Below are 27,188 nucleotides of genomic sequence, written 5' to 3'. Positions count from 1 at the left end.
TCTCCACACAAATTGTGGTCATAATTTCAAAATATAATTTTACATTTATTTTATTAATTTATCATTTAAATGGTTTTAATCATGCATCTATACATTCATCATGACCTAAACATGCATTTACCGAATACTAATATGTCTCTAATCATTCATATAGGTTTAATCAAGGTTCACAAATTAAGTCTAAGAAAAGTTCAGTACTTGTAACAATAAAATTTCAAATGTATTACAACAATCAAGAAGATTAGAAAATAAAAATAAAATCTTGTTGGAAAATATTTGTTTTTTTTTTTATATAAATTATTTATGTCCTAAAAGACCATAAACAAACAAGGCCTAATGACCTCCCGGATCGGGCCAGATCCACGGATCAACTAACTGGGTGTGGGTCACAAACGATGACAATTAGTAGTAGTAAAGTAATAGACACTACCGAAAAGAACCTACTTTTTCTTCCCTCTTCTCTGATTGTTGTCTTTCTTGTACCCAATTTTGATCAACCCAGAGAGTGGAGATGCCTGTAAGTCACCCGTCAGTTCACCCGGTGGAAGCGCCGCCGTCTCCTCTGGCGGACGGCAGAAATGAGCCACTGAGACCTAGGATGAAGGATATACAGGGCATGCCAGGAACAGTTATTGACGTTATCTTGAGATTCTCGCAGTTTGTATTTGCAGCCGCAGCTCTCTGCGTTATGGCTACAACCAGTGACTTTTCTTCTGTCACTGCCTTTCGGTACTTGCTTCCCTTTTCTTCTCAATCTCGACCAGTGGAGTATTCTTCACTGATCAATAATGGGTTTATTTCATTAGCAAATTACTGAAATCTGGTGTGCTTGGATTCATTTGGGTTCTTCATCTTTTTTCATAATTTGATAACAAGGTTGATAAATGTATGTCTTTGATGTTTATGAATGAAGAAGTAAAATTGAAATTGTTCATTTGAATAACTAAATAAATGTACGTCTTTTCAGTTATCTTGTTGCTGCTGTTGGCATACAAAGCTTGTGGAGTTTGTCACTAGCTATAGCTGATATATATGCCCTTCTAGTTGGCCGGTGTTTGCAGAATAATAATATAATCGTTGGCTTATTTGCTACCGGTGATGGGGTAAGATGACTGTTAATGAATGAATGAATGATATATAGTTCCATTTCTTTTGTTTTTAACTAACAGAAGTGGCATGTTTTAAACTATTTTGTATGGTTTTGTATAGTCAATTAGCTAATTATTTCCTTCTTCTTCTATGTACAGATAACATCTACTTTAACATATGCAGCAGCATGTGGAAGTGCTGGTATCACATTACTTTTAAGTAGGGATCTTGATTTGTGTTATATGAACCATTGCATACAGTTTCAGACAGCCACAGCTATGGCTTTCCTCTGTTGGTTTACTGCTTTCCTATCATTTATATTGAATTCCTGGTTCTTTGTATCTCGCACATGAATTTTTGGTTACTTGTTTCTTAATATATTGCAGATGTATTTTCTTCTTTTGTACTGTTATTTTCTCCAAGGTGTGAGTAATGAATGCAAGTTTGATTAAAGATGATATTTATGTTTGTAAGCTAAAGTCTTAGTTGATTAGAAATGTGATTGAAAAGTTGAGTTTAAAACACTTGATTTTTTTTTATTAAATGATTATGCAATTGAGAAAAATAAGAAAATTTTCTTTATGAACCACATCTTGGATACCATTTATAAAGAAGATATTGATTTTACAAGACTTGTTTGTTATTGACCATTTTGAATGATCTCACTTCAATCAAGAATAGTTATTGACCACTTGGAATGGAATTGAATTTGTAGGTTATTTTACACTTTTTGAATTTTAGGCCTTTCAACTTAGGAAGTTTCATCAAGACCTAACTCTCCCACTTAAGATACCATATCCTATTGAAATTATGATATAAAAGTTTAGCATTCCTTAAAAAGAAACATTAGCTATTTGGGTTCAAAATCAAAACAATTAATCACCAAAACCTCTTTCAGAAAATGAAACTAATATACACTTATAAGTAATTAAACAATAGACCACTCAAAAGTATAAAGCCCCAACAAAAGATCCGCTGCCAAAATATTTTGAGCAATCAAATGAAATAAATAACTATTAAAAAGTGCGTGGCAAGGACTTTCACAAACATTATCTTCGTCGTCGTCTTTGATCCCTCTTCTCTTGGCAGGACACATTTGGACTACTAATAATGAATTGTAAGGATCGTCACTCATACAAATGACCAGTTAACAAAGGAGAATGCAAGACAATGCACGCTGTTCTCTTCGGCAGCAAGGACTTTCCATGCTATCGCCTGTTCATATGAAATGTGGCGTCCCATTGCTGACATGCAAATTCCAGCCGGTAAGTATGCAAATCCCTAAAGTAGAACCCCGTCCAAAAAAACGATGTTTAGATCAGATGGATGACAGTAATTCAAATAGAAGTTGGTCGGAAATCAATCTATACATACCTGCTGCATAATTTTAGAGAACTCTGATAATAGTGCTTTGCGTCCAGAATCATCGAATATCTTGTCCAATGTTAAGTCTTGTAATGCCACTAGAGTCGTCTCTAGCATGTCAAGTCCTGCTTGGTTTGCGAATATTAAAGCCGGAAGCGACTTCAAATAATCAAACACAACAGGCTCAAGACTGTCAGAAATATTAACATAAACAGCTTGTCAAGTAAACACAATAATAATAATAAAAGCTTTCACCTTTGTTGAGCAGCATAGTATGGCATCCTGGTGCTGCCACAGTTGCTTCAAGACTGAGTCACCACTGACAGGATCAGAACTCAGCAATTGGTTTCCGATATGGTAACTGAGTGAAAAATTAGAGAAATTAAATGGAATTAGATATAAAAAGTGAATGAGAAAAAATACAAGCATAAGTGAATTACCTATAACTCTGGGAGATCCAGTGAGATAGAGTTAAAGCTTCTGGAGAGTCTGTAGATAGCTTTGGTCCAATGGTGGGACTCAAACCAGATGGAGATATAGCCATAGCAACTCTCTGGACTGAGGAAATTACAGTGCGGACATATTGACGAGCCATTGCAGCGATGTTATCCTCCATATTGTTCTCAAAGGGGAACTGAAAGGCTATGGTCAATACTGATCGCATGTTTTGGTTCGACGATGCGTCTGGAGAGTTATGACCATTTGTTGTTTGGCCTACTTCAAGGCTGGATGTTAGATCCAATGTTGTCTGGTTTGTTGTCAAAGTATCCTGTGTATTTGACTGTGTTAAGGAAATAATGAGTTAGAGAGAGCAGCTAGTGAATTACACCGGTAACCTCAGCAATAAGAAAAAAACTCAACTGGTTTTGAATGCAATGGAATGATTCGAAAGCCAGATGGAAGAAGCGGGGAATCATCTGCGAACATTTCATCAATTGGAGCGAACACCAGTTCAGAGCATGCTCCCACAGCGTTCTCATCCATTCCACTACATATCTAAATAAAAAAAGATATGCTGAGATATATAAAATTTAATTTGATTACCTAAGATTTAGGTTATTCTAACAAACCCCTGTACTGTGAACACACCTGGAGCAAATGAATGTCCCTCGATGTGAAAGGATCCTCTTGAGATAAAGGGTGTCCTTCAAGTCTTACGACTTCAAGCATCTGAAAAAGAAAGGAGAACCTTGAGCAAAGAATTTGGGAAACCTGGAGTTTGTTTTGTTTTTTCTCCAAAAAAGAAAAGATCTTGTTTGATGTACAAATTAGTTTATTTCGATTATTTGGGTAAAATGACTAACATATCCTTAGTAGTTAATATTTTTACAATGTTAATAAAGCCAGGGTATTTTGATATTTTAGTTAGATGATTTGATGGAAGAAGTGATTGATGATGGGATAGTGGTTTATTTGGAATGGTTTGATCTAGGGTTATTGAAAAATAGGTTAATTAGGATTATTTTAGTAAAACGGCATTGCAGGTATAATTTATAAATGAAGAATTTCACAAGATTACCTCTTGATGTTCAATTGTATGACCGAGTGGCATGATAACTTGACCTCCTGTAAATTTTGTAGGCCTCATGCCTGGATACATGTATGCGCTGGTTTTCAATGCAGCAGCAGAATAAGCATCAATATTGAAATCCGCCCATTCTGAACGGTGCTCTCTAAGGAATCTAACCAGCACTGCAGGTGGGACATTCTGACAGAAGAAATAAGATAATGTCTAAGTTGATAGCCAATAAATACATGTGCTATTTGCATTGCTTATAAGGTAAAATTAGACATAAATTGACAATAAACAGACAATTTCATTCGACCAAAACAAATGAAGCTAGAAATAATTCACCATAACTATAATTCATAACTTACTTGCAGTAGCATTGATGCCTTAGCGCATAGTACGCCTCCAAGTAAAGATGGAGAATTAGAATGAGAGGATAAAGCACCCAAGCTTTTTGTTGAATTAATGGAAACTATGACATCTTCATTGCCATCACAGCTCATTAGCGACCAACCATCATCATTGAATCCATTGACAGCATCTTGGAAGCCCCTGCAGGAGCATAAAGATCAGCACAAGTCTTCCAATGCAATGCCTTTTAAGTTCTGGCACCATAATCACATAATAGAAAGGAGAAGAAAATCATATACCTGCTCAATCTCTGGCTAAATGTTCGCAGAACAGCTGGTTGCCTCCCAAGCCCATATACCACCTCACCACTTGTCTCCTGAGCTATTTGCTTAATATAACGCAGTGCCTTCAGAAGAAAATGAGAAATTAGGGTTGAGGACATTCCTAAACCTAGCATTCAACAGTTGAGATGGAAGTGAACGAATCCAAGTGTGGAAAGAGATCAAGAGAAGCTGGAGTTGCACATCTTCAGCTTCCCTTGAATGCTAAGTTCAGGAATGACCTCAATCCTAATCGTTTTTTATTTCAGCCAGAGTTTTGTCCCAGGAGGGGCTAGCACATCACTCCACCACTATAACCCCACTTCAATCAAAGTGCTTTCAGTTGGAATCGAACATTCAATCAAAGTGCTTTCAGTTGGAATCGAACATGAGACCTCAGCCTCTTAGTTCAAACTCTTTCCACTTGAGCTACAGTCTTCAATAACTTAAGTTTTCCATCTAGGTATTAGGGGATGGGGCATAAGTGGAGAGTGGCAGTATAATGGAAGGGGTACAGTATGGCCAAGCTACCAATCCCTACAGAAGCAACTAATGAAATATATAGAAAAATTCTCTCAAGGAAACAATGCGAGTAATCTTTATCAACCACATACAAAACAAAAGAGCTTTAGAAAATGTCAATACACCACAACTTACCGCAATAGTCATTTTATGGGCAACTACTTTTGAAGATTGATAAAGTGGCCTCAATACCTCTGGCACACTCCAAGCCTGATGATATGAAGATGAAAGTTAAGAAATATTCACTAAAAGCTAAGAAAAAATGCTAGTCAGAGTAGCCCTACCTCAAGGTTAAGGTGGTCTACTATATGGATAATTGAACCTCCACCCTCACAAGGCCGAATCAAATAGCCACTTGGAAGCATTTCTCCTCTAACAAATTGTGACGCAGAAGTTGGATGTGGCCCAGCACCAGAACCAGTGAGGGACCTCTCACAAACCTTATAAAAACATTAACATCCATTCTTTAGATAAAAATAGGTGAATAAAAATTCAATTGTTGGAGAACAATAAATTTGTTGAAACACTAGGTAAGTCCACCTGATTATGAATAGAATTAATGATGATAGGTTCTCTAAGGACATCGTCTTAGAATTTTCAATTTTACTGTCATGGACTTCTTCCTTTATATTAGGACTAAGTCATGGGGTTGTCTGGTAGTTAATATGTGGTGAATAAGTAAACTTATAATTTTAATAAGTGATATGACCACATCAACATGGGCATGCAAATTTCCCACACAATCTCAAAGAAAAAGGTCAGTGGCCGAGCCTCAGTCTAATTTGTGCAACAAGATACACACATCACATTAAGATTTCAAAGATAGACATACCACAAGACTTCCATTGTCCAAACTTGCAGTGTATCTTAGAGTCCAAAAATCCCGAGCAGGGGCAAGGGTAGTTGGAGCATACGTCTGCAAGAAATTATGCACCTGTTTAGTTATCTGTTGTGGTGTCTGAATGAAACAGCAATAAGCATATCTTGAACCATTATTATTTTTGACCTGGCAGTAGACCAGCTCTATTGTGCCCCCATTCCCAGCAGGAAACATCGTGAAAACTTCAAGGCTCCGACAGTCTCGGAACCAAGATGGGCGATCTTTCAGTATTTCAACTATCTATAAGATGTTGCATGAAAAAAAACAGTTATCCATCAAAAGCTGATATCAACATATTAAAATAGTAGAATCGATATTATAGATGCATTTCTCCAGCAAACCTTCGTGGGGTCTAAACTAACTAAGCCACAGGCTCTAGCGGCCACTCCACTGCAACTCTGTGAAATAGCAAAGATCCCAACAGAATCCGGACCAGGCTGCCAACAGATCAAGTAATCAGTTTAGAAAGACCTAGGCTTCACGACAAGGATCCCAAATGGAGCTTAAAATGCAGGAGAATATCATAATAAACATGAAGGAGTAACAAAATTAAACCGCAACCTTCATCCCAGGCATCTGGACCCAATCAACAGCAGTTCCGGTCGCCTTAGAAAGGAACTCTGCCAGCGTTTCTTCCGCAATCGACAACAGTCTGCATAAAGAATGACAGCAATTTAGACTTATCGTGAATCTCTCAACTCTGCATTTGATTTACTGCCTATTGAAAAAATTGATACCCAGCAGGATTATTAGCATCTTTTAAGGAATGCCGAGGAGTGGTAACGATAGATTCACAGCTTCCATCAGCAGTTGCTGCAGATGCCTGTGCAATATTATCCCCAGCCTAATGCTAAGTTTGTAGAAATTACCCAAGAATAAACAGTAGTTTAAAATAAACAGGTAAAGCTATAAACATACGCCTTGCAATTGTTTTCTCATGAATCCATTCTCGCATACCAACTGCGAGACCTGTTTCTGCAACCGATCATTTTCCTCCATCAACAACTTGTTCATCGCAGATAACTTTCTGTTGACAGTTTGAAGCTGTGAAGACTCATTCCGTTGCTTCTCCCTGCACCTGCAATGACAAATTATCTTCTTGAGTTGAACTACACCAAACAATCTCGGAGATCCAAAATCATGATCCGGTCTTTCTTTACCTACGATTCTGAAACCAGACTTTGATCTGCTTGGTCTCGATATTAGCTAAAATTGGACAGTCCCGGATCAGCTGTTGCCTGCGTAAAGAAGTAGGTTTGGGACATTCTGCATATACCCGCTCCAAAGCTTCGACTTGCTCAGCGGTATAGCGAACATATTTTCCAGCATCCAAAAGGTTGTTGATGGTGGCGGTGTTATTCTCTCTGTACTGCTGGTGGTGCATAACCATCGCCATTTTTATAACCTTAGTTGAATACTTCAGATCAAATCAAGCTGATACGAGCAGAGACAGGGACAGGGTAAAGATTCATCACGGATGAAGTCCGAACTCGTGATATAATAAGGAAAAAGCACAACCTAACAAGCAAGCAAGCAAGCACGAGCTTAGAAATGAAAAAGCAGAGCCAAAAATTGCGCAGAAAAAGTGGATTAGACTACTACTTTTGAGATACATGTTGAAACATGGTTACAGAATTGGTAGTTAATTCCAAAAGCCTGAAGTTGGTGAGTATTAAGTGGAAACTGCCTTTTTGTCTTTGACGAACAAAGCAATTATATAGTTCAGAGAACCTTCTTATAGATTGTTCTGCTACCACAAGCAATTAATTAATCCTGGATCTCATAGATAGAGAAATTTGAAGAGACAGAAGAAGAAGGATTACAAGTTGAATCTTCTTCTGCAGTTCAAACTGAAGTCAATCCGAGGCTGGCTGGAGTTGGATGAAAGACGAAGTGAGAAACCCTGGGGCTAATTTAGAGGGAGAGGGGGAAAGGTGTAATGAATGACAAGTGATGCGCCTGCTGCTGGCTGGCTGGCCTGGACCCTGGAGGAGGAAGGAAGTCACAATTCACAAAGTCAGAATACTCAGAACAGTCCTTACTACTCCAATCAAAACGAGCCAGAAGAAGAAGATGTTTCTTTTTTCTTTTTTCTGAGCTCGCAAATCGAGATCACAAGTAGAAAAAAGAAAAGTAATATCAGTATTTATTTATTTATATATCACTCTACTCTGGTCCTACTGCTTCTTTATTTCCCCTTCGTTTTTTTTTTTAATATAAATACAGAAGTACATTACAATAACAATTATGAACTAATTTTTATAAGAATTATTTAAAAATATAAAAAAATTTAATAAAAAGATTTTTTTGGGAAAAAAATTTAAAAAACTTAAAATATAGAGAAATAATTGGCAAGAATCACTTGTCCATAATGCAATCTGATTTGTTAAAAAATAAATAATTTATGTTTATGTTGATACTTCTTCAATTTAACAAATATTACTTTTTTTTATATATTTATTTATTAATACAATTCTTTAAATTACAACACAAATTCAAAAAACTATTTAATTCATTTAAAGGATTTTTATTTATTTATTATATATATATATATTTATAAAATTATTTATTTAAATAACTTTAAATAACTTATTTTTTAACAACTTACCCCAAATAATTTTGAAATAACTTAACATTTATATAACTAATAAAAATAAAATAAAAAATCTTAGTTCTTATTTGTTTGGGATTATTTGGATAACATGAGATTATTTTTAAACAACCATTTTTTATTTTGACCAATGAAAGGTGAATGATTTAAACTTATTTGAAAATAATTTCAAAGACTATTAATAAAAAAATATAATGTATTCAAAAGAGATATTACTGAGATCTTAAAAAGAGAAATAAAATAAATTATAAAGTTATTCAAACAACTAAAATACACCTTCATTCGACAAGATTAAAAACTGGCCAAAACTGAGAATCTGAGCAAAACTTATAAAGACCATCCAATAAATAGCACATATCATTTACAAGAACAAACAAATTCCATTTCTTCATCAAACTTCTACATTTCATCAAATTCATCCGAATGCTTCCTTTTCTTAGACAACTTGGTTACGCTCGAACTATTATCATCGTTAAACTGGGCAGCTGTTCGAGCACGCAACTCTTCCAAGCTTTCCCCTTCCTTGGCTCTTTCCAATACCTAAATCGGAATGGAAGAAGACACATTTATTTATATTTCCATCATAAAATTCACATACTCTGTTAAAAAGGGGGTCTACATACCAGATGTCGTCCATATAAATGCGTGTTTGAGAGAGCTTCAAGTGCGTTTTGTGTCTCTTGCTTTGTCAAAAACTCCACAAAACCGAAACCTCTATGATTACCAAACCTCATTGGAAGTCTCAGGCTTTTAACCTAGCATCACACCAAAGCAACTTTATGCATTAAATAAACAACAATAATCTAATTTCTATATTTTTGTTGCACTTAAAATTATGTGAAAAATAAATGTTAGAATAAACTAAACAAAAATATCTAAATTTTTATTCATTAATTTTTAAATTCAAAGTTGTTAAGTAGTTCATAAGCCAGATTTTATTGCTTAATTTGAGTTGAATCTAAATAGTTGAGAGATTTTAAGTAACTGTTAAGATAACACAGTTAAGCTTACTTGACCAAATGGACTGAAGAGCTGTCTGAGATCTTTCTCGGTAGCCTCAAATGCTACGTTTCTTACAATTAACTTTGTTGAACTTCGATCTTTGTCAACAGTTTTTTTTGCCTTTTCACCCTTCTTACCATGACATAGTTGCAATATGAGAGCATGTCCATCAAATACAGTTCCCTGAATGAAAAATAATTATATTAAAATTTACTTGGATCTAATTTCTATAATATTCAGCTTGATTACGATTCATTAAGATTGGCAAACAATACCTGTAAATCTCTGCAAACATTCGCTGCTGTGTCTACAGAGTCGAGTTCTATGAAACCAAAACCCATTGAAACATTCTTCCCATTTTTCACGTGTTTTTTCACCTGCCAGAATATAACAGGACAATTTAAAAAAGAAAAGAAAAACAAATATCTTTTGTAACACACTTGCCAAATCAAAACAAAAAATACTTACACTGACACTAAGGATCTTTCCTTCTTTCAGCTTTTCATCAAAATACTTTTTCAAACTCTCATCTGTTGTTTTGAAGTTCAGATTCTTTACGAAAACTGAACGGGACTGTAGCACAAAGGTACAGAGATAGAAAGAAAGAACAGTAAGTTAGAGTACTGTGCTTATAATCTTTAAGATAAGAACACTTTATTGTCATGAGGCACACAAATAGCAACAAAATAATATTTAATATATAGTTCCCAAGGAGAGGTACCAAGTTAGACTTGGTTGTTGAAACAAAAGGAATCACTTGTGTCGTCACATATAATTTCTGTTCTTTTCTTTTTTGGGGAAGAGAATTCTATTTTATACCCCAGACAAGAACAACCACTAAATTTATTAATCTGTCTCACACAGGCAACCTCCTATCTTAGATTGCCCCAAAAAACTGATTGATTCTAGGACCCCAAAGTATGGACCTCTGGTGCTTAAAATAAAGTATTGACGTATTTCTTCCCCTACATGAATTTTCATTACAAGGAGAATTTACATGTGTTATCAATTGCATGCTTCATCCTATACTTTCTGTCCACTGATTTATCCTTATATTAAATCATTAGTATTCAGTATTTTAAAATGTTTTACAAAATAAATTAAGGGTATTTTAGTTCATGATTTGAATGAAGGATGAGACTGAAAAAAGTAATGTATGGGATGGTAGATTATTTGAAACTAATCCCAAAAATTCCAAATATCAAACAAGTTCCAAGAGTTAAAGCTTACTTGTCCTCTCAGCAAGTGAAACACAAATTCAAAGCATGTATGTTAACAAAAACCTTTTTTAAAGAATTATTAAAAATTGAAAATGAGTTTATCCATGAGATACAAGATAGGCAAACCTCAATTCTATCAGGATCAGCGTCATCATCTACTATCCCTTCAACTTGTTGCTCTAAAAACGCCTTCTTAGCTTCTTTTTCACCAACAATAACAGTGTTTGCATCAATTACTGATGCCGTATTTGCATCAAGAATGTTACCAGGTGCCCACTCCAAATATAGTGGAGCATCCCTGCAAACATAGTGGATCATCCAACCAAATATATCAAATGACATCTATCCAGAAATATAGCCCCTTAAATTCAAGCAAAAACAGAATGTGTAATCCAATGTCACGTGAACCGGTGAAAAATATTATTTATAAGTTTACATCTCTCTAAAACCAAAGAAAACACAAAATGGCCACAATAGATGAACAAGACAGACTCACTTGTATCGCTTGTAGGCTAACCCCTTAAAAGCTGCGCGTGCTTCAGCTGGTTCTAAGAAAATAACCTGGAAACAAAATTTCATAAATGACAAAGTCCAGAAAAAAAAATAGTCTATTCTTTACTTCTCTTACTGTAAATAGGCACCCAATTATAGATAAACTTACAACACCTTCCCACATCAAGGTGTCGTATTTGTTAAATCAAAATATATAATTTCTTCCCCCATTTCTGGGAGTAGATTTTTCTTGAGATTCTGATAGAGATAACTTTCTAGGGTAGAAGGGGATGAGATAATAGAGAAAAGAAAACCAGAATTTGGGATGAGAAAACAACATAATTCCTAGATCATATGTCACACAATTATAGTCTATATATATATATAATATATATATATATATATATTGTTCTAATAAAACTCTAAATGAGGCGACAACTACTCTCCTAAATCATATCTAATTATGATCTTATTTAAGTAATTATAATTGTACTTGGAATAATATTTTTTTTACCTTGTCCTAAATTACACTTATCATTCCACTACTTGCCAGATTCAAAATTACCCTTTCTCTTATATTTCTCATATCTGGGGTGAGAAGAACTATGTCAACTAATCCTCTATTAAATGAGTGAACACCTATTCTATCGAACACAGATATGTACTATATATCATTTCATCCTCTTGGTAACATTATAAACAGAGCATGAAGTACAAAAATAAAAAAGTTAGCAACAATTTCACAAAACCGATAAAGTCAACAAAATAGAATGTAATTTAAGACTTGTCAACAGAAAACAACATACAATCAAATAGTATATGCTTATGCACATCTAGGACATCCTTAATGAGACTTGTCAAGTAAAGAAACTTACCAGAGCCAGCGTTTTTGTTGAAGGGAGAACAATTTTATCTAGATTTCCATATTTCTCAAACATTTTGGCCAGTTCACCTTCAGAAGATCCATATGGCAAATTCTTCACTAATATAACATGATTGCTCCTCTTGACACCATCATTTTTCCCATTAGCAAGTCCCTCCAGTGCTGTTATATTGATGCCAGCATTTGCAAGTCCTCTTTTAGTATCAGCGAGCACTTGAGTTTCACCCAACGCAATTCTCACAGCAAGATCATCTGCTTCTCTATCAAGCAAATCACTTTTGCTAACACCAAATTTCCTTGCTATGTTTTCCACAACCTGTTTACAATGGACAACATGGATAAGGTAGAAATTTAAAAACATGCATATTGTTATCAGAATTAATTATTTAATAGATTGACAGATTGCCACACAATTCTCTTGGACATTAGGATGTGTCTTGTAACATCTGACAGATATAAGTACCTTTATTATGGAAATCAAATGTTTTATCTGACTATACATAAGACAAATCACCTAGAATATAACTACTGTATTACAACTAACATTGCCTTTTTCAATTCTTCTCATAAGAGAATTGCCATAACGTCCATTTAATCAACAAGACAACATAAAACAAACAAGCTGTTGAAAATTATTTGGCTGGGTATTATGTGGATTTCTGAATACTTCTTTAATCTAAATTGTCACAGTAAATATCCTCAAAGCATGACATCACCCAACTTCTCTCCTAATTGGACTGGTATATGAAATGACTGCTTAGTTCTAGTTACATAACAAAATCACTTCAATCAGAAGTATAATACTTAAAAAAAAAAGATTTATAATACAAACAACATACAGTATCAGGGCGCATAAACAAACTGTTCCAAGCTTGTGTATTTCCATTAGCTTCAGATGCCTTTCTCTCATCTTCCCTCTTTTGCTTAAATGATTTTGAAGATCCATTCACCAAGATACCGAACCTATTAGACAAACCACATTGTCATGTAACTCCTTATATAGTAGATGCATTAACTGATAGGTCAAGAAAGAATGAAACATCTTAGTTCCCCTGTTACATACTCTTGTTTCTGAGGAAGAAGTTTCTCCTTTGCTGGCATGACATGCAACAATCTTCCCTGAAAGACTGAATTGTCCAATTGCTCTAAAGCCCTGCATGAGAAGAATAGGGAGAAAAAATAATTACATATTTCAGCAAAAGACCAACAGCTAACAATGCCGAATTAAAATACCAAGATGGAAATATATAAGTATTTTGTGAGAAAGAGATCATCACTAAAGCAATAAATTTAGATAATGGCAAACACAACTAGATTTTTTTTTTAAGAGGTCAACATTTCAATAATAAAAAAGATTGTGAGTTGCATTAAGTGCAAAGTACAAACAAGCAATGATAAAGAGAAAAGGGGAGAAAATCCTCAAATTCCAAGCACAGTTAGTGGAAACAAATAGAAACCAGACATCAAGCAAAATGTAATAAGATGCATGCAAGCTTTAAGTCTTCAAGATGGTCAATGCCTTGGCAAAGAAATCTTCCTATTTTTGGAAGTCACCAAGCTTCCAGATGAGGAAGCTGTTACGAGGGTTGCTGTCAATTCATATTGCCAGTATATCAGAAGCCTCCAATGTTTTGCATTCAATCAAAATCATGCCTCAGATAGACAATAATATCTCCAAAAGTACGACTAAAAAAACTTGTTTGCCCTAATAAACGCTTAAACCGGAACTACTAAGAAAAAAAATGTAACTCTTGGAATCACATGAAGAAAATAAGAATACCTAGCTGCAGATTTTGCATCCGTGTAGAATACATACGCAAATCCTTTGGATCGCTTTGTATCTTTATCAACAACAACATGGACCTGTGAAATACTACCGAATTTGCCAAATTGTTCTTCCAGCTCTTCTTCACTGAAGTACAAAAGCAATATTAAGCAATTCATGTAATCAAGACATGCAAACAGCAATAGTATATAAAGTTGCAATAACAACTTTTAAACACTACTTAACAAAACGCATGTTCCCTTTTCTTTCAAAATAAACCTAGCAAACATATTAGAATCATTAATATGGAGGAAGAGAACCATACGTGGCTGTATATGGAAGGTTTCGAACAAAGAGACGGCAACTCTCAAGGCCCTCTTTCATATCATCTTTTCCCGTCGATGGCTCACTTGCATCCAGCATCTCGTCATCAGCATGTTTGTCTTCCATGATCATTCTAGAAGCATTATTGTTAACGTCAAGGTCATCGACTCCCATACCACTTACTTTTTGAGGTCCTTGACCTTCATAGCTTTTCTTCAGTGACTTGTTAATGTTACCATCATCCTTACAATGGCCAGCATCATTTTCATCATCAACTTCTGCATCCCCACTTAAAGAATCAGACCATTCCTTTTTGGTCCTACTTTTTAAATAATCCATGTCTGACATAACAACATCATGGTCCAAATTCGTTAACTTGTTATCCCTTTTAGTGTCTAAGGAATCATTTTCATTAGTTTCAGTTTCATCTGATTCAAGCAGAGAAGCTATTTTCTTTCTCACGGGCAGAACAACATTATTAGTATTAACCGCTGCATCTGTCAATGCATCATTTGACCACAGTTGTGACTTAGTCCGAGGCTGCATAACCTGAAGGAACTCTTGCAGCTGAGAGTCATTACTGTCACTGTTCTTGTTCTTTTTCTTTTTCTTCTTATGATCTGTATCACTTGCTAGACCCAAGTCCTTTGCATCCTTTGCTCTCTTTACCTCATTCAAGTCCTCAACTTTCTTAAGTGAATGACGACTCCAAGGACGCGGTATATCTGGATCCCCAACTTTCCTAGCAACCTGTGGAAATAAAAATGATTTTCGCACACTGTCACATGTCATCGGCATTAAAAGTCATGGAAACAGTTCTGAAAGGAATCAACAATGAGGAAAGAGAATAATTATTCATCTTTTGGGGCGTCTAGTTAACAGGAATAATGCATAACTGAATTGTTTTTCATATAACTTTGAGTATAACTGATCAATAAAGGGTTAAAACTGACTTTATTAGTGACAAATCGCACATGACTTATGTTGCTAAAACAGGGGAGAGAGCAACTGTGCTCATACCTCACAATTAATTCTGCAAGTGTCCAGGTAAGAATTGTTGAAGTACTTGAGAGCTACTAGAGCTTCATTCTCCGAACGAAATCCGACAAACCCGAATTGCCTGCTCTTGCCATCTCTGAGAGAACAAAACGAGAAAACCATGCATAAGTTCCATGTTGATTTAAATTAGAAGAATCATGACAGCTGAAATCCAATATGTGCATAATACAGACATGTAACGAATATAGCATATAATAATAGTAAATAAAACATGAATTAGGGATGAATGTACTTGGTACGCATGAGCTTGGCGTCGGTTACTTCTCCCTTTTGAGAAAAGAATTCTCTAAGACGATCTTCGGAAACATACTTGGGCAGATTCTTCACGCATAAGCGAGACCTAAAGGAATAAATATCGCAATTTTGTAAAGTTAAAAACTCCACTTACATTTTTGAAAGGTCATAGCAGCAAAAAGAAACGAAAATTGCAATTGAATGAATGATTCGGCAGCACTTACATGTTTCTTCGCTATGAGAATATTTGAGACTCGCCGGATTCACCGGAATCGATATGCAAAAAGAGAATACAGAACAGCGTTGACTGACTGACTAGGTTAGAATGTTGCAGAAGCGCACCGCCGTAGAGAAGAAGAAGCTTATGCGGCTCAGGCTTATTGCGACCCAACCCTTTTTCTCCTATAGAAGAAGAAAGTTGTGATGTGTTCGGATCCTGATTCGGATTATTCAACTAACCTAATAATTATTAGGTTATTCGGATTCGGATTCGGATTCGAACAAAACAAGGTTTTATTTCAATAAACTGCACACAATGCCGATTTTGCCCTTAAATATTAACTTTTGTTTCCCTCCATTTTAAAAATATTAATAGATATAAAAACATACTTTCTATTAAAAATAATAATAATAATCTTCAAGCACTTACCATATTAAAGAAAATATAATATATCTTCTAATTTTCATTTTTAATATATAATATTCATATATATATTCTCATTATAATATACTCGTGATAATAACCTATCATGTATAATAATAAAAATATATATCATCATAAATAAATAAAATATTATCTTCCCTCATTTCTTTCTCAATATAATATAAATTTATAATTATATATGATAATAACCTATCATATATAATTTTCAATTTTTATTTCCTTTTATATATATATATATATATATATATATATATATATATATATATATATATATATATAATTAAGAAACTTTTATAAATTATTTCATATTTTTGTCTAAATTACAAAAAAATAAACAAAAAAATATATCTCTATTTATTAATATATATATATATATATATTCTCTCTTTAATAAATTTTAATATTTATATCATATTCTATCTTGATTTATTTATATATATAATAATATCATAAATTATATAAAATATATATTTTTTTCTTATTTTTTTTCACTTACTTTTATTATATATAAATTTTTATATAATATATAATAAGTTTTTTTATTTATAAATCAACTTATGAGTTAACTAATATTATATAATTTGTCTATGACATATATTTATATTTCTCTTTAATATCAAAATATATAAAAATTAATAAATAGAGAGAAGATTAAATATATATGATTTAATTTAGAAATAATTTCTTTTATAAAAAAAACATATTATATTATATTTTTTTCTTAAATTTTATTATATATATATATAAATTAATTAAGAAATATAGAAATATATATATATAATTATAAATATAAAAGGGATGAGTATGAGTATATATACCAATTAATATGGAAAATAATATTATATATATAAATATTAATTTTTTAAAAATTATTATATATACACAAATTTGATATATATATAATAGGAAGAAAAATAAGAATATAATATATATAATTTTTGTTTTTATATATTTTATTTAAGTTTAAATTGGTTGGGTAAACTATTTTAATTATAAATGACCTACGCACCTACATAACAATGATCTAATAGGTCACACGCAATAAAAGTAAAGATTCAATAAATTATATTGGGCCAAGAGCTGGATCAATACTATGAACTCGTATGGAAGCCAATGGGACCAGATATGTATTTAGAAGAAAGTCATATAATGGATTGTTCCTTTTTCCACCTTAAAAAAGCATGAATGAATTAGATAAAAAGTTGCTTGAGATTAGGTGTAGAAGTAATAAAAATTTAATTAATAAATTAATTAAAAGGCATGGATGCATCATGATGAATGTCCCTCCTAAATAATTACATGCTTCCTCTAAGCAATTAACTATGAGTTGTTTAATTTTAACTTTTTACATGTGATCATATCTAATTGATAAGCACTTTAAATATTTGACATGTCAAGTAAAGAAAGAAAATAAATCTAATATATGAGTACACATTTACTTGATTTAACTATAATTATCTAATCTCTAATTATTCTTATAGATGGTTTAAAAAAACAATTATTTCAGGTATTTACTTATCCTGTTTCTAATATACTAACATGAGGATTCACGTTAATCTCTCAACCATCGAATGCACTATTGTCATCAACCCTTTAAAAATGTAAAATTTATAGTTATTTTTCTAATATAGAAATCTAGTATAACACTTTAAGTCATGCCTTTCAAATCTATTTAAGGTGTTTTATGAGAATCAAATTTATGATCTTTAGTCTCTTAGATAATTTTGACACTTAAGCTAAATTATTGTACTGTAATTTAGAACTAATATAATCATGCAACAATGATAAAATTAAATGGTTATTGTTTTCTTTTCTTTGTTTATTTATTTTCTTATCTAACTTTAGTTGATTGGGATTAACATCTCAATCACTTTGTTTTCCTTTAATTGACACCTTTTCATTTAACTTTATTTAAGGACTAATGTTCTTATGGGTGGAGGGTTTCTTTCAATCTTCAATCTCCTTTTGCTTCTTTTTTTTTTTTCTCATAGGTAAGGAATAAATGTGAGTGCTTCCTTAACCCTTTTTGGGTCCCATACTTGGGGGTCAAAATCAAAGTCCAATTTCTTTTGTGGGGGTCCAATTTTATATATGTGTGAGCATGATCACATGCATTACAACCCCAACAGTCCTAAGAGATATGTTGCTTAAATACCAATAGAATGATCATGATCTTGATCATGATCATGATCATGAGGTGGATATTGTACAATTTATGCTATTTTATTTGGTTGGTATTGTTCAAAGTGGAAATTTGGCCCCACCCACCATTCTCTACCAATTTCCATATGAATGTGACCACACATGTTATATAATTGACCATAATTTACTTACCATTCCCATTTCAAACATTGACAAAAAGTTACAAAGTGTTTGGTTCACTACTCTAGGTTTGCTTGTGTAGCACATTTGGGACTTGGCCTACCCCGGCCCACCAACGACATTACTATGCTCTTGTTACTTTCACCGAAAAGCTTTAATTTACCCACAAATGGTTAAAGGAAGAAGAGTGTTGTCTCTCTTGGTGGGTTTGGGGTGCAATTGAAGCAAGCAATTAAAAGCATTTGTTTTTTCCTTGTGGGGTTTGGAAGAGCTCAGGCCTTTTTGCAAAGAAACATGAACAATTTTGTCTCTCCTGGTCCTTACTTCATGTACCTTCCTGCACATTTCATGACATATACTATCTTTTGTCTCGCAAAAATACAAGAAAAAAAACTAAAAAATGTATTGGTGGTCCTAACACCTAATGTCCTATTTCAAAATTATTATTATTGTTTTTATATAAAAATAAAATTAAAATTCTAACGTATTATAAATAATCCGTGAAATGGTTGAAATTTTAAACTAATTCAATAAATTTCATTTATAAATAAAAATTTGAGTAAATAAAATTAAATTAAAATTCCTACTAAATAAATCGGGAATTAAACGGTAAAATTTGATCGAAATGTATAATTTGAATAAATTAATTTGTTAATTATTTAATTAAATGCCTTAAATATTAACAAATTTTGAATACAACTAAGAGATAAAAATATTGTTAATTATTATTATTATAACTTAATGGGTTTATTTATTGATATTGATTGTTATAATAATTTAACATTATTACTATCAATTAGAAAAATTATATAGCCGATTGTTATAATAATTTAATATTATTACTAACAAATAAAAAAAAATTATGTTACTCATTTGTTTTGATAATTTAATATTATTATTAACAACTAAAAAATAATGTAACTGATTGTTAATAATTTTAACAAATAGAAAAATCATGCACCCCATTGCTTTGATAATTAAATATTATTAATAATAATAATAAAAAACAGTAAGTATTAAAAAGTAAATTCTGTAATTGTTTTTGACTAGTAATTATTCTTAAAGAGGAAATCAATGTCACTTAGATTAATAAATAAAGAATTATATTTAACATTTTTTATGATTTTAGTTCAATTGTCAAGTTAGTTGTGTTATTATCTACTAGATTTATTGTACCTTTTGAGATAATTATCAATGATAAATTCTAGTACATGATAAAATCTTTGATGATTTCGTATTGTAGCTTATTTGATTTAATTGTAACATTATACTTTTATAAGTTTTTATTTTATTTTATTTCGAGAGTTGGGAGACATGAGAACCTTAACAAACAAATGACATTTGAATATCCTAGAGAACAATGAAGGACTCAGTCACCACCTCAAAAGACAAGATAGATATATAGGCTTTGTCTACTAAATCTGAAAGATTGCAGTGCCAACAAATATGGATTTCAAATCAGCCCGTTAATGTGAATATTATGGATGGGCTTGCTTGTCAATCTAATCTAGTCGAAATAAGAAGAGCCATTTAAATTCATGACTTTTACCTCGGAAACTAAACTGAAGTTATTAATGTAAATGTCATTTCATTTAGAGAATAAGGTATCCTTGGGTTAGAAATAGAAATATGGACAAACATATTGTCACTCAAACATATTGTCACTCAAACATATGTCCTTAAATTATATGGACAAGCATTGCGTCATTCAAACATAGTATCATCTGGATTTCTTTAACCAATACAGAAATTGATAAGTCATTGTAACCGTTGGAATAATCTTTCAACAGTTAAGAAAGAACTAAAATGGGTCGTGAAAAGTTCATTAGAAAAGAGTTAAAAACATTATTATTATTATTATTGTCATGGCTACAATAATGGGTGGCTGGCAGTTATAATCATAACAACAACAACAACAAAATAAAAAAATAAAAGGGGGACAAGTTAAAGTGACTTGAAAGTTGAAACTGCAGAACTAAAATGGGGGGAGATAACTCTTAGAAGTTGAAACCAACCATATTCGTGTGAATCAAAAAAAAATAAAAATTGACTAGATAATCAGCTAACAACAACACTGCATTCAATTCATACAAAGAAGATGCAGAGTTTTTTTTTTCGTTTTTTTTTACTATTTCTCTATTGAAACAAAGATAAATCACCACGAAAAGGGGCTTGCTCCCAGCAGGAAGATCTCATTTTCCACGTCTTTCACCCATTGGCATACTCGATTACAGGTCTTTATCGCAGCTGCCTGCAAATTTAGACAATGCAAAAAAACTCTTCTTTACACCTTTGATCAAAGCTTAGAGGCTTATTTGTCATTTTCTCCTATAATTAATGTGAAAATTTTATTTTACTGTTTCCTTCACCAAAACAATATTCTGTCACCTCCATTCTTCATAACTCATCCTCAACTCTATAATTAAGAAGTTTATAGTAAAACATGCTTCATCATTTTTAAAAGAAAAGGTATAGGATCAAACCTTGTCTGCGAGGGGATCGAATGTTGCATATAGTTCAAAGTCAGGGGTGGCCCAGCAAAGCAATACTGTCAAATAAAGAACCACAGTAAGGAAGCAGGAGATTGAATTTTACATCCGAACTAGAGAAAACAAATTTCAGTATCACATTGTTGATCCCAGTACAGAAGTTTAAGTACTGAACTTCACAATTTTTATCCACTACTAACTTTTATCAGCACGCCAAACTTTCCAACTATATTTTCTTAACTGATATGTTTTCTCAAATGCACTATCTCCACAATCATTCATTGATATATTATTCATCATCTATATGAGCTAGAAAACAATTATGGGTTCTTCATCATAAATGAGACAAGTGACAAAAAGGTAAACCCCTAGAATTAAGATAATTACGCATTACAATACTCTTGTGATGAGAGAACTAAATGCAACAAATAATGTATTTACCATAATTCTCATCTCTTCTAAACTGTGTTTTATGAGGTCCAGCATCTTTGTCATGCATGGAAGCATACAGCTTTTGGTAAGCTATATACAATCTGCAACATGAGTTATTTGTCATAAGAAAAGGGGCAAAGAGAAAATCACATCCAGTTCACGTCAATAAACATATTTGTCTAAGAAGGCAGAAGAGGAATGTCGTTACCTTTTTTGTTGCCGTGAGCTATTTATTGGAGAAGAGAATTCAGAAGACACATACTGGTCCAGAAATATACTACGATACATGAAATGCCAAAGTCCAGCAGAACCTCCAATACCCACGAGAGTTTCCCTGAATATATCTTGTGAGTCAGACACAACCTTGTGGTGACCTAAACGGGGAGAGGAAGAGCCAGTACGAGGAGATGGTTCAACAGGTAAATCCTCAACATGCATGCCTCCTTCCAATAAAGATCTTTGAGCTTCGCTAAGAACGTTTGACTTCAAAAGGACCATTTCGATATGAATCCTAGAAAATGGACCCAGCACTTAAAAAAATGAAAAGTACATTCCATATAGATGGAATAGGACTGTAATCATGATAATCTAGAGCTAATGAGTTTGGAGTACTTTTGTCACACAAAGATCTTAACTTTTCTGGAGAAGAAGACATAACAACAAAAAAGTTAAATCCTTCTATGGAGTAACAGAAATAGTTATAAATTACCTACAATCTTTGAGATGATAGAAGGCATCTGAACTGGTTGTAAGCAACATTAAGTATGTATCAACCTGGCAACAAGCACTGTGATTCTGATGAACTATTGGATGGAAATTTGAATTTGAAAAAATAACATAAGAACGTGTGGTCAGAGTTATGAAGTAACAGAAGGCCTTGATTTTTGTAATTTAGGGAAAATGCATTTGGATTAGTTTATAGCAGTAACTTTATTAATTTAAGCTTCACTCACATCGAGATAGCAAACATAAGCATACAAAAATGCCATGGGATTATATCTTGGTAGGCAAATTGGCGAGAAAGACTCAGAAGTCCTGCAACAACCCAGTAAAACAGTTATGACCCAAATTAAAAGTACTGTCACATTTAGCAGCAATGACTAAATGGGAATGTTCTTATGGAGCTCTGGTACTTGAAAAAGATAAGAGTATTGTTGTGTGAAATAAAAAATAATAATAATACTTGCCTAAATGATTCTGATGACATAACAAAATTGGAAAGCAGCAGCATATCATCAGGATGAAGTGATGCTTTTTGTGCACCTACAAGGCTGACCACCTGCAAGTGATCCAAATTAGTGCTTCTAAAATACCAAGTTATTCCCCTTCTGTTTGATCAAGGGGATGTAATTTTCTTTTTGAGTGCTCAAGAAAGACCTTGTGTTTGCACATCAATATTGCAAATAGGACACCTGAATCAGCAACATCTTGCAATATGGCACCAGCTGCTTGTCTTGTTGGATAAGGAAGTGGAAGACATGTGTAAGCATGAAGAAAAGTGGATGGATTCCTGTAGTTAAGAAATTGGATATATATTCAAATGGACATGAAAAACTCAATCCAGTGACAAATGATTTCCTCTATAAAGCTGTAGATTTGTGAAGGACAGATAAATACAATATCAATAACCTTTTTCTTCTGAAAGGTGTACAAGCGCAAAAAAAAGGTAGATTGTGAAGAACAAAGATATACAAGATCAATAAGTTTTTTCTTCTGAAAGATGTAGAAGTGCAAACGAGTCCTAAGACATCTACTAAGAAAAAGTGGCCTGTCATTTGACATGGTGAACTACAGACAAATAACCAAAGGAAGGAGTCTGCATGGGGTAAAATCGTAAAAGACAACTAATGTCCCCTGAGTATTTTTTTTAAAAAAAATATTGTATGAACGGATAGTATGTAAAGTCAAAATAGCCGCGCTACAAGGGAGCAAATAACAAACCAGCCAAAAGAGTGAATAAGAGATGAGAAGACAGCATCTGTTCCTCCAAGCAAGGGCGTCATATCAAACTTAGGATTCTTCTCAAAACATCTATTTACAGATTTTGTTAGGATAAGAATCATCTGCATTCATAAATTGTTAAACAATTAATTGACTGAGGAAAAAGTTATTTTACTAGTTAAAATATATAAGGTAAATAGAAAAAAAAATTCAAGGAAAGAGTTTTGGGGCCGGTAGGATTAAAGGTTTTCTTCTTCAAACTTTCGCATCAATCAAGAAGAAGGGGATGTGCACCGGATGGGACTACCTCAAGCTTATCGGATTCAAAATTTGTTGTATTTTGGTTTTTTCTTTCTTTCTGCAAACTGTTTAAGAACGTTCCTTGCGTTCCACTCTCGATTTCAATAAAAAATATTTAAGGCAAATAGCGAAAGAAATCCAACAACATCATCATCATCGCAGTATACAGGAAAGAATCTTGAAGATTTTATTTATTCTCTATGTAGGAAAAAAAATGGTACCTGACCATATATAAGCTCTAACTGCCCTCTGAGTGACTCATAAGGCTCCTCTGTGCAGCTTATGCAGACTAAGTAGATAGGACCTTTTACAAGAAAAACCACCTGAAAATGCAACAAAAACTACAAATTCTAATTAATATACAAACCCTAATATTCAATATTTTACCAGAGCATGTTCTCATTAATCCATTATATGTTGTACTAAGGGCCAGAAATAGGTTATGTAACAATTTTTCAAAACAAAGTGAAATACAATGACGATTTTAGAAACAGGTAAATAGAAGTTCCAAGTCATAAGTGAATTCAAGGGAATAGCATTCATCCATTAGAAGAAGTGAAGAACCAAACTGAAATGTTAACAACGCACAAAAAATACAGTTAACTTAAGATGCTATAATAAATGAGAAAGGTGGTTCATAAATATCCAAATGAAATCCTAAAATTATCTACTTCAAACATCTCATTTGTGAAAAATTAATGAACTCCGCTTAAGCAAGAAACAGCACAAAGCACAGGTAAAGACCAATCATATTAACAAATAGCAATTGTAGAGGCAGAGTTTAATTGGGATAGCAGAAACTGACCTGGTGGTTTCCTGCTCTTATTGATTTAATATGATCTCCCCTGAAAATAGATTGTGAGAAACAGTTGAATTCTCTTAACTGATACCACTTCATAGATATTATCAGTTGTGAATAAGCTCAAACTTGCTGATAATACTCTTGATAAATATCCAAATGTGTAGATGTAGCAAGTTACCCATTCTCAACGAAGGAAATGATAGCTTGTAAAGTTGCTGAAAATCCAGCGAGCTTGTGTTCATCCCCATATCTTTAGTTGTTACATACATCAAAGGGATTATTGAACATTATTTACCGGAAAAAGAAGACCACGAGAAAAAGACAAACAAGTTTTTGCTGTTGTGATAAAATACCCACCTCGAATAGATTGGTTTACCAGAATTACTCAAAATGATAAAGTGCTTCTTTCTTTTCCTCCATGAAACAGAACCATCATCCTGAGTAATCATTCATTTATTTTTAGTAGTTGATCCTATTAGGGGAACACAGGCATAAGATTTTTTGGCAATTATATTAAAAGAAAAAGGTTACATGTCAAATATAATTACAACAGGAAGTATTTAGATGCATATGAAATAGGTACAGAATAAAAATACGACGCATTAAACTGAATCTTGAAAGATTGAGTTATTACTAATTCAGAAACATTCAGACCAGAAGAAAACTCGGAAACTATCATACTATTTATGCATTGCAGCTAATGATTATAAGGATATGACACTGAACCATTGTGATCATTTCACCTCCAGGCTTATGAATCAGTGATAGCCATTTTAAAAGCAGGTGTGCAATGTTCAGGAAAATCAAACTCAGTGTCAAGCTAGAGTAAACACGGTTAACAAGTTAGACCAATGTGCATTCTACATTAAAGGAAAATAAAAGTTCCCAATAGTTCAAATGATCACATTTAACAACAGTTGGAAAAAATTAGCATAATTTGACTCACTTCATCCACATGCCGCTTTCCTGGAACCCAGGAAGCTGCTTGAGCATCCGATCCTTCACCATAATTACCATTCCCATTTCCATTTCCATTCCCAATCTCATGAATTTCAGTTTCACCAACCTCATCAATTCCAGACACACTACTAGGCCCGCTGCTTCCCCTCTCACCTGCATATCCGCTGCTGCTGGGGCTCGCCGGCCGGTCTATTTCTGGATCCGAATCAATCCTTCGCCATGAGAAACCAACAGATGAGCTTTCTTCAACTGAATTGGGACGAACCTCCTCGGAAATGTCAAGTGAAACTCCTTCTAGGTGATTTTCACCGACAACTTCAGTTATTGAATTAGGGAGAACCTCCTCGGAAATGTCAAGTGAAACTCCTTCTAGGTTATTTTCACCGACAACTTCAGTTGTGGAATTAGGGCGAACCTCCTCCTCGGAAATGTCAAGTGAAACTCCTTCCAAGTGATTTTCATCGACAACTTCAGTTGCTGAATTAGGGCGAACCTCCTCGGTGATGTCAAGCGAAACTCCTTCCAGATGAGTTTCATCGTCCAAGAAGGATGAGTTAGGAGCGTCCTTGAAAATTTCTTCATCGGGTTCGGAAGAAGAAGAAGTTTCACGTTCCACAACAGCTGAGTCATTAGGTTTCCCCAAGGCAATCGCTGCTAGCTGATCTTCGATGGCGTCAAGTGACTGATCAATCGAATTGGGGTTTAGGCCAGGATTAGGGCTTGAATTGGGGTTTTGGTCCTCTGTGATGTCGTCGGAGTCGGAGGATTTAGAATCCGACGCCATTGCCGATAAGCCAAATACAACTGTTGGAATGAAAGTGCACAATTCAACTTGACATCACCACGTTCATAATTCAACGAGACTCTCCTCCTCTACCAGTCTTTACTGCTTCAGAGATCGCAAATTGAACGGTCTCTGAAGAGTAGGTGGGAAGGCGCCGATATTCGGGTCGGATCTTGTTTTATAGATAAACGGCCCGAACCATATAGCCGTGGTAGTCTTTGCGGGCTGCAGCTGTACCACATTCATGTTTTGTTTTTTTTTTTTTTTTTTTTTTTTTTTTTTTTTTTTTTTACAAAAACAAATAAATTATACATTATAAATAAATAATAAATTTTCATGTTGTTTGTGTAAAGTGTTACGGGAAATATTATAAAACGTGGAACAGCATATCCTCACCGGATACGAGTATATTATGTACTATATATATAGCAGATTGGAAGAATTGACCAATTCTCCAATTTAAAATCATAATTATTGAGGCTAAATAATTAAAAAAAATAGGATAAAAGACAATTTAGGACTATATACTCAATAACATTAATTGTCATGTCATTTCCTTATTTACAGTTATTTATGTTGTGGAGAAAGAAATGCAAGAAGAATCTTGAGAAATAAAATTAGTGAAAGAAGAAGAGTTGGGGTTGAGGTGGAAGGAGAAAAATTAGAATTTTGATTGATAACATGTTAAAAAATAAATAAATGATATGATAATAAACATTAAATAAGTAGAAGAGTTAAAACAAAGAATTAAAAAAATTTTTGACAAAATCTCTCCATTTGTTCCATTATTAATATCATATTTTTATTTTGAAGACACCTTTTATATATAAATAAATAAATTTAAATTTATTAACAAATATAAAAAAT

At 33.3% G+C, this 27,188-nt stretch overlaps 4 protein-coding genes across 5 annotated transcripts; 1 reads left to right on the top strand and 3 right to left on the bottom strand.

Annotated features, from left to right (window-relative positions):
- The first annotated feature begins 442 nt into the window (after positions 1 to 442).
- On the top strand, positions 443 to 1,551 carry LOC124927709 (CASP-like protein 5A2). The gene is made up of 3 exons (XM_047468165.1): positions 443 to 729; positions 968 to 1,103; positions 1,248 to 1,551. The coding sequence occupies exons 1-3, from the start codon at positions 512 to 514 to the stop codon at positions 1,440 to 1,442; spliced, it is 549 nt and encodes a 182-aa protein (XP_047324121.1). The 5' UTR covers positions 443 to 511; the 3' UTR covers positions 1,443 to 1,551.
- Positions 1,552 to 2,163: 612 nt separating this feature from the next.
- LOC124925505 (homeobox-leucine zipper protein REVOLUTA-like) lies at positions 2,164 to 8,140 on the bottom strand. Of its 2 annotated transcripts, none has more exons than XM_047465527.1 (19): positions 7,861 to 8,140; positions 7,198 to 7,555; positions 6,956 to 7,115; positions 6,775 to 6,860; positions 6,599 to 6,689; positions 6,379 to 6,474; positions 6,164 to 6,277; positions 5,990 to 6,073; positions 5,442 to 5,597; positions 5,293 to 5,367; positions 4,615 to 4,721; positions 4,333 to 4,516; positions 3,974 to 4,162; positions 3,544 to 3,624; positions 3,316 to 3,450; positions 2,895 to 3,235; positions 2,710 to 2,815; positions 2,464 to 2,613; positions 2,164 to 2,370 (listed from the first exon to the last, which is right to left on the bottom strand). In XM_047465527.1, the coding sequence occupies exons 2-19, from the start codon at positions 7,431 to 7,433 to the stop codon at positions 2,221 to 2,223; spliced, it is 2,541 nt and encodes an 846-aa protein (XP_047321483.1). In that variant the 5' UTR covers positions 7,434 to 7,555; positions 7,861 to 8,140; the 3' UTR covers positions 2,164 to 2,220. The 2 variants fall into 2 exon arrangements, with proteins under 2 accessions (XP_047321483.1, XP_047321484.1); XM_047465528.1 differs by having other exon boundaries at positions 7,198 to 7,471.
- A 724-nt stretch (positions 8,141 to 8,864) lies between these two features.
- LOC124925734 (multiple RNA-binding domain-containing protein 1) lies at positions 8,865 to 16,012 on the bottom strand. The gene is made up of 15 exons (XM_047465811.1): positions 15,852 to 16,012; positions 15,626 to 15,733; positions 15,355 to 15,469; positions 14,336 to 15,084; positions 14,026 to 14,157; positions 13,309 to 13,398; positions 13,085 to 13,208; positions 12,238 to 12,561; positions 11,367 to 11,431; positions 10,997 to 11,168; positions 10,119 to 10,223; positions 9,926 to 10,027; positions 9,660 to 9,833; positions 9,272 to 9,403; positions 8,865 to 9,188 (listed from the first exon to the last, which is right to left on the bottom strand). Coding segments are annotated over exons 1-15 (2,535 nt in total). The 5' UTR covers positions 15,854 to 16,012; the 3' UTR covers positions 8,865 to 9,047.
- Positions 16,013 to 20,445: 4,433 nt separating this feature from the next.
- On the bottom strand, positions 20,446 to 26,449 carry LOC124925515 (vacuolar fusion protein MON1 homolog). Its single transcript, XM_047465538.1, has 14 exons — positions 25,524 to 26,449; positions 24,935 to 25,014; positions 24,756 to 24,827; positions 24,581 to 24,620; positions 23,997 to 24,098; positions 23,476 to 23,597; positions 22,912 to 23,044; positions 22,722 to 22,813; positions 22,488 to 22,569; positions 22,244 to 22,308; positions 21,743 to 22,045; positions 21,544 to 21,635; positions 21,097 to 21,161; positions 20,446 to 20,864 (listed from the first exon to the last, which is right to left on the bottom strand). The coding sequence occupies exons 1-14, from the start codon at positions 26,319 to 26,321 to the stop codon at positions 20,769 to 20,771; spliced, it is 2,142 nt and encodes a 713-aa protein (XP_047321494.1). The 5' UTR covers positions 26,322 to 26,449; the 3' UTR covers positions 20,446 to 20,768.
- Positions 26,450 to 27,188: the final 739 nt, after the last annotated feature.

Source organism: Impatiens glandulifera, chromosome 2 (genome assembly GCF_907164915.1).
Source record: "Impatiens glandulifera chromosome 2, dImpGla2.1, whole genome shotgun sequence".
NCBI lineage: Eukaryota > Viridiplantae > Streptophyta > Magnoliopsida > Ericales > Balsaminaceae > Impatiens > Impatiens glandulifera.
The sequence above is the reverse complement of the archived record's forward strand: the minus strand, read 5'-3'. Positions and strand labels throughout refer to the sequence as shown.

Excerpts from the sequence above, each read along its gene's own strand:
- LOC124927709 (XM_047468165.1), top strand. The coding sequence starts at position 512 with ATGCCTGTAAGTCACCCGTCAGTTCACCCGGTGGAAGCGCCGCCGTCT. Across the intron at positions 730-967 it reads TCTTCTGTCACTGCCTTTCG|TTATCTTGTTGCTGCTGTTG; the intron begins GTACTTGCTTCC and ends ACGTCTTTTCAG. Across the intron at positions 1,104-1,247 it reads TATTTGCTACCGGTGATGGG|ATAACATCTACTTTAACATA; the intron begins GTAAGATGACTG and ends TTCTATGTACAG.
- LOC124925505 (XM_047465527.1), bottom strand. The coding sequence starts at position 7,433 with ATGGCGATGGTTATGCACCACCAGCAGTACAGAGAGAATAACACCGCC. Across the intron at positions 5,598-5,989 it reads TGGACAATGGAAGTCTTGTG|GTTTGTGAGAGGTCCCTCAC; the intron begins GTATGTCTATCT and ends TGTTTTTATAAG. Across the intron at positions 5,368-5,441 it reads TAGACCACCTTAACCTTGAG|GCTTGGAGTGTGCCAGAGGT; the intron begins GTAGGGCTACTC and ends TCATATCATCAG.
- LOC124925734 (XM_047465811.1), bottom strand. Across the intron at positions 11,169-11,366 it reads TTAGCCTACAAGCGATACAA|GGATGCTCCACTATATTTGG; the intron begins GTGAGTCTGTCT and ends CTATGTTTGCAG. Across the intron at positions 10,224-10,996 it reads CTGATCCTGATAGAATTGAG|TCCCGTTCAGTTTTCGTAAA; the intron begins GTTTGCCTATCT and ends TTTGTGCTACAG.
- LOC124925515 (XM_047465538.1), bottom strand. The coding sequence starts at position 26,321 with ATGGCGTCGGATTCTAAATCCTCCGACTCCGACGACATCACAGAGGAC. Across the intron at positions 25,015-25,523 it reads GAAAGCGGCATGTGGATGAA|GATGATGGTTCTGTTTCATG; the intron begins GTGAGTCAAATT and ends ATGATTACTCAG. Across the intron at positions 23,045-23,475 it reads CTTATTCACTCTTTTGGCTG|GAATCCATCCACTTTTCTTC; the intron begins GTTTGTTATTTG and ends TCTTAACTACAG.